The 6,781-nt window shown below is 39.1% G+C and overlaps 1 protein-coding gene across 1 annotated transcript; it reads left to right on the top strand.

The window, feature by feature from the left end:
- Window positions 1-2,804: 2,804 nt before the first annotated feature.
- On the top strand, window positions 2,805-3,785 carry MC3R (melanocortin 3 receptor). Its single transcript, XM_026664856.2, has one exon. It carries the CDS (start codon window positions 2,805-2,807, stop codon window positions 3,783-3,785), a length of 981 nt encoding a protein of 326 aa, XP_026520641.2.
- The last annotated feature ends 2,996 nt before the right edge of the window (window positions 3,786-6,781 follow it).

The raw sequence follows: 6,781 nt of genomic DNA, 5'->3' as shown, positions 1-6,781 counted from the left end.
AAAACCAGCTCCCAACCAAGCTATATCAAGGTTCAAGGTTGACTCAGCCTTCCATCCTTCTAAGGTCAGATTGTTGGGAGTAAATATGCTGACTCTGTAAAACCACTTAGAGAGGGCTGTAAAGCACTATGAAGCGGTATATAAATCTAAGTGCTATTGCTATGTATAAACAATCAGCAAACTTCACTCTCTCATGACCTGATGAGGTTACCTAGATTGGTAACAAAGCATCTAAGATGTCCCATGCTCTGTGGTATTTGGTCCTAAGGCATAGTTGGGAGCAGCAAAACATAATGATATAATTTTCCCCACAGTTACTCATGACCAAATGGGAGAAAACTAATCAATAAGTCAGCCCCAAAGTCAAATGCAAACCAACCCAAATCAAGGCTATATGGAGGATAAATGAAATGACTGTAAAAATTAATGGCCAAAAAGATATGCTTCTAGACATGAATTAGTCTCAAGAGATTTTTATATAGTTGTTGCCTGTAATTGCCTCTTTCTTAGCTAGAGTTCATTAAGTCTATTTTGGCCAGAAGACCGTCTAGGTACATTGAATTAAAAGACTAAATCAAATGGTGTTCATCAAAGCCTAGGGCAATTCAGACACGCTGGATTACATTTTTTGTTTGTTTGTTTCCAAGTCATTCTCATTTACAAGTAAGATTTTGGTGCCTCTCTCTTTTCTGATATTCAGCTTAAGGGAATCCACAGGGGATCCAAAAAGTCAAAATGTCAGCCCTGTGCCTTTTTATGTGCCTCTCACGTGAAAGAGCTGTGCTTTCATCTCAGCAATCATGCTACCAACTGTATTTTGTACGTCTTTTATTTCTACAGTTCATCAAGTTTTGCAAGAAGATATATAATACAGTATATAAATTTGTATAGTAGTATAAGTTAGTATATAAAGTTATATAGTATATACTGTACTTAGTGGTATATATCTTCCCTATAGCACAGAGGTCTCCAAACTTGGCAACTTTAAGACTTGTGGACTTCAACTCCCAGAATTCCTCAGCCAGCTATGCTGGCTGAGGAATTCTGGGAGTTGAAGTCCACAAGTCTTAAAGTTGCCAAGCTTGAGGACCCCTGCTATAGCATATCCAACAGTTACAAATGTTCACCTCAGCCTCATCCTAACACTCATCTTTGATACATTCTCTTATCTTCCTTTAATTCTTGGGGAAGGAACAATTATTATTTTCTGTGTGTGTTTGTGGTTTATGAGTTACTGTACGTGCTGGCCATGTCCATGCCTGGTTTAGCGAAGGGGGGGAAATTCCTAATATGTCACGTGACTCCACCATGATGACATGAGTTTGATACCCCTGTTCTAGAAGATGTCTATGTTCTAGAAGATTTTTCTTCTGTTCCTAGGCCAGTTAATGTGTCAATGAGCCTGTCATATTTTTAAAATTATTATTATGGCTGTTTTTGTCCTGTGATCCTTTTATTAAATTATGCTTTGTTGGTTTGTTTTCATTGTTTTAAATTTTATATTGGATGCTATAAAACATCCAACCATCCTTCTTTTGGAGTGAGTGGCTGTAATAAATCTAATTACAATAATATTCTTGTTGGTGTCAATATTTTGGTACTGAAGTAAATAAATACCAATGGCTTTGCTGATGTCTTTCAAAAGTATCGTTGCTGTATATATTAGAAGGTGAGCTTTTTTTCCTCCCAAAGCCTTCGGATCAGTTTTTTTCAAAATGTAGGGCCTAAACCATCATTCCACAGACAATAATCAACATAAAACAGCATCAATTATGATGCATCCAAGGAAATATATGATTAAGGCAGATCTGAAGCACCAAATGGCCTTGACTGAATACATGTATTCAGTCAAGAGCAGAGCACAAGAGAGCTGGGTGGGGGGATGAAATTGGAGAATGATGCTAGAAAAATTACAGGGCTAAAGAAAATACAATTTGCAGTATCAGGAAGTGAAGTATTTTGTTTAGCATATCAATGACCAAGCTGGTAGTGATTGCTCAAATGTGCTTGTGTAATGAAGGCAGCTGCAATTTTATCTAGAACATCGGGCAACCTCTCAGAGTGTTCCCATCTGACAACTATCACCTATAAAGTAGATGAGGTTTCTCTGTTAATTATATATTTGCCACCTGCCCTCGTTTATATTCTTTTTTTTTTTTTTTTTCTGTGTGTAACAGATTCCTACAGGGCTTAAAAAAAAAAAAAAATTGTACACATATTCTCTCTCTTATCTCTAGAGGGCACTAAGTAGTGTTGAATTGGAGAGCAATGAGGATTATGCAGTCTGCGATGGTAACCATCCGTCAAGGCAGAAGTTGCTTTTGAGTGGTTGTGAGTCACAGATGATTAAATAGGAGTGTTTTCTCTAGATGGAAAGTATAAAATCCAATGCAAGCCTATCTATCTTTCTGTCTCCAATTCCTGCTCTATCCTTATCGATGAAGCTACAAGATCTGTCCTGGCTGAACTGGGGGTCCCAAGACAAAGTAGCAGATTGCAAAGCCAGCCGTATTAAATCCACAAGAGGGTTCTTTGGAAAGGGACTCTCAAATTGCCACTTTTCCCTTCTTTAAAGAGATGTCTCCTCAAATTCCTGCATTTGCTGTTTGCTCAGATTCTACTGGCACCAAAGGAACTAACTTCTTTGGATTGATGGATTCAGAAGTCTGCATCAGATAAGGATTTTTTTCTATGTTTTCTTTTCTTTTTACAACTGATCTCATTGAATAAAGGATACATTACATTTTATCTTTTAAAGGATTTTCCCCATAAATGCATGTAAACCTGAGTTTCTGCTCTTCACGATGAACTCCACAGCACCCTGGGTTCTGAAGTTTCAGCCCATCTTGTTTAATGCCACTGAAGAAGTCAACCACTCAGTTTTTGGCAGCAGAGGAGGTCATGAGTTCTGTGAGCAAGTCTTCATCAAAGCTGAGGTGTTTTTGTTACTTGGAATCATCAGCCTTCTTGAGAACGTCCTGGTGATCCTTGCAGTGATCAAGAATGGCAACCTGCATTCACCCATGTACTTCTTTCTCTGTAGCCTGGCTGTGGCAGACATACTAATGGGGATGTCCAATGCCTTGGAGACCCTCATGATTGCCATCCTGAGTGGTGGCTACTTAACCATCGATGACCGCTTCGTCCAGAACATGGACAACGTTTTTGACTCCATGATCTGTATCTCTTTGATTGCCTCCATCTGCAACCTTTTGATCATAGCAGTTGACAGGTACATTACCATTCTCTATGCGCTCCGGTACCACAGCATCATGACTGTGAGGAAGGCTCTGATGCTGATTGGGATCATCTGGACCACTTGCATCTTTTGCGGCATCATGTTCATTGCCTACTATGAGAGCAAAACGGTCATTGTCTGCCTCATCACCATGTTCTTCACCATGCTCTTCTTCATGGCCTTGCTTTATATTCACATGTTCCTGTTTGCACGCTTACATGTCAAGCGCATTGCAGCCCTCCCGGTGGATAGGCCCCCCCACCAACGCACCTGCATGAAAGGGGCAGTCACGATTACTATTCTGTTGGGTGTCTTCATCATCTGCTGGGCACCCTTTTTCCTCCATCTTATCCTCATCATTTCTTGCCCCACCAACCCACACTGCCTTTGCTACACTTCTCACTTCAACACCTACCTGGTTCTTATCATGTGCAACTCGGTCATTGATCCTCTTATATATGCTTTCCGGAGTCTGGAGATGAGAAAGACCTTCAAGGAAATTGCTTGTGGCTGTTACAGCATAAGCACAGGGCAGTGCATGCTCTAAACTCAACCCTACACTCACCTTCACACCTTCCAGGTGATGACTGCTTGAAGTGAACACAGCTGCAGTCTGACCAGTGCGGAAAGTGTAATATTGGGGAAGACATAAAATGGTTAAACGCCGAAGCAAAAACTCTAAATACCTTTTTCCAATTACCAGTTGCTAGCAGTGATCCAGGAAAGGAAGAAAAACTGGGAGAAGGTACTTTCTTTTTTTTCCCCCTTCTCCCTTCTTCTTCCTGTTGCCTTTCACCAACAGAAATGTCTGGCACTATTGGCAGTGGTAAGAAAAAGAACACTAAACTCAGAAATACTGGGAAGGAACAGAAAAACGTACCCTTATTGCACTTAAAGGAAGTTCCATATTTTGAATATTCAGCAGGACTATTTAGTGTGATACAAGAGGAAGATGTTCAACAGATGCACCACACATAACATAAGCTTGGAAAACTCTTCTCAGCGAACTCTACATAATTAGCTAAAACTGTAGAAGGTGAGTGTGAGTCTGACACAGAAAACTTGCCGTTCTCCATACAAATGATTTGATTCATTGACGATTGATTGATTTTTATAAAGCTGCAACTCCAAGTGTTGAAACCTGTTCTTATCTACGAATAAGCTCTTCGGCATTTAGAAGGAGCGCTGCCCTTTATTTGGCTTTTAAATCTGCCTGAAATCAGACGACCTTCTGTTTAGGACCGCACTTTAATCATTGTTTTTATTCACCGGCAAACCGCTTCATTCATGATTATTTTAAGCGCCCGTCGCCAGCATCGTTCTGCTTTATCTAAAGCAGCTTTTTCGTTAGAAGCAAGAAAATTTGGCGGCAGAATAGTTTCGACACGAAGTTCGAGCTCTCAACGGAGCGTTTTGATTTTGTTCTCAGAGGGCGGGAGGAATGAGACGCGCACGTAGCTCAGTCCTTGCTTCTCTCCGGGCTCAGCATTCAACTGGAAGGAGCCTGCCGGGTTGGGGCTGTGGATTATGGGGCCGGGTATTTCATAATTCCCGCCGGAAGCCTGCGAAGGAGAAAGGCAGAGAGGGGCGTGTGGGTGTGGGTGTTTCATGCTTTCTCCAGTCCGAGTTCCTTTGTCTTCTGGATTTTCTTCATTTGAAACCATTTATAACCATGGTTATAAAATTACCTGACTTAGCAGGGATTTGGACTAGAAGCCCTCCAAAGTCCCTTCCAACTCTGTTATTCTGTTATAACTTATGGTTTTTCTCATTATTGCTTGAGGATGAGAGATGTTATCCAGCCCATCTGAGATTACCAGGTTAGGAAAAGATGATCTATAGTAATGAATGTATCCAGAGGGATCTCCAGATCTCAGACATATAGGTAGAGTGGGTTCACAGATTGTATAAAGTGAGTTTTGTTTTGATATCACACACTGTGTTATCGTCTTTGGGGAACTATGCTATATTGATTTAAGGTAAGTTCACAAGAAACCTCTGTTAAGAAAACCAGGGCCTAAGGATAGCCATCTCCATGTGGACTTCAACTCCGATAATGCCTCACCAGCAAAGCCAATGTGGAGAATTGAATCCAAGTTTCTGAAGATCATGCAGATGAATGGCTTTGTGTGATGTGTGCACTTGGTTATTATCATCACCATTTATCTATTTAACAAGAATGTCTCTGGAACAATCAGAACATCAACTGGAAATACCTTACATTTGTTTTATAGTTTTCATTAATTTTGAAAACTAACTGTTATACTTTTCAAACATGTCACCATTTCATTCAACATGCTAAGTCTAAATGTGGTTTGTTGTTCTTACAGCTTAGCATATTGGATCAGTCCAACTGGTTAATTCAAATAAACGGATTTTGGGATAATATTGGTAATCATACGTACCGTGACTTACAAAGGACTTTAAAGTTAATCTGTATATGATTTTGAAGAGAATATGTGTAGTTCAGCGTTGGACTGTGGGGTCCTTGGTATGCTCTGAGCTTGATTGTTTTCTTGCAGATGGTGCACTGATAATGTTACCTAGTTTGGTAATGAAACATCTATAAGAAAACAGCCAAGGTCAGAGAGCACCACTGTATATGTTATATATACATATACATAATATACATATGTTTGCAGGGAAGATCACTGATAGTTGTCTAGTGGTCTTTTACAGAAACATTACTCAATTAAGTTCTAGAACAGAGCATTCTATTCAGTTTTTTGTATGCCATGTTTCTCTGGAAAACAGCCTGTAAGTAATTACTGTGATAACCAAAATAAAGTAGAATAGTGTAAAATATATGGTAAAAAAAATCTAAAAGCATTCTACAACTAATATAGCTAGCTATTGTATCTGCTTACTTTTACTATTCTTTTAAATTGGTTTAATTTTCCATATGTTTTAATTGTTGTTCACCACTCTGAAGTATATGTATATCCTAGAAGACTTATAAATTCCTTTAGTTGAGGATAAAAATGTGTGGTGTTCATGCTAATAAGTGTAAATTTGGTTGTTTCAAAGGTTCACAGGCTAGAATGGCTGAGTTCTACAGCACTTCCTTTGACACAAAGTATTTCAGATTTAATCACTGTGTCCTGGCTGGAAAAAGCACTCAAGAAAATTCTACATAGGAGAATAACGTATTTGAACACCATATGTCACTTAAAAGTTTCTGTACTCTTGACTGTTGTCTACTTAGTGTGGTGTTGTGCATCAGGGTCTTAACTTTTTCTGGTTGTCACTTCTATTTGCCTTTGTCGTGACTTTGAATTAATTGCATTTAATGTTCTATGAAACGGCCCTGATGAAGAAGTAATAATGTCTTGAATAAAATGGCCCTGAAATTACCTACCAAGTGTTCTCTGTTTTATAAGACATTAATGGATGGATTAGTGACTAAAAAGACTTTCTTGTGTTCTAGGGTAGAAAGTAGTGTAATCATTGAATCCTTCCAGAGTGAACCCAATTACAGCCACATTAGCCCTTGAAATATCTATATTTAGTTTCGGTTTTGTAAAACCTCTTTGTAATCTTCAA

The sequence above is a fragment of the Notechis scutatus genome, chromosome 3 (genome assembly GCF_049901735.1).
Source record: "Notechis scutatus isolate UNSWTSFEM ecotype Mainland chromosome 3, rNotScu1.2, whole genome shotgun sequence".
In the NCBI taxonomy this organism is placed as follows: domain Eukaryota; kingdom Metazoa; phylum Chordata; class Lepidosauria; order Squamata; family Elapidae; genus Notechis; species Notechis scutatus.
This window is presented reverse-complemented; position numbering and strand designations above follow the sequence as displayed.

Bases quoted from the DNA above. Each gene is read 5' to 3' on its own strand.
- MC3R (XM_026664856.2), top strand. From the start codon at position 2,805: ATGAACTCCACAGCACCCTGGGTTCTGAAGTTTCAGCCCATCTTGTTT.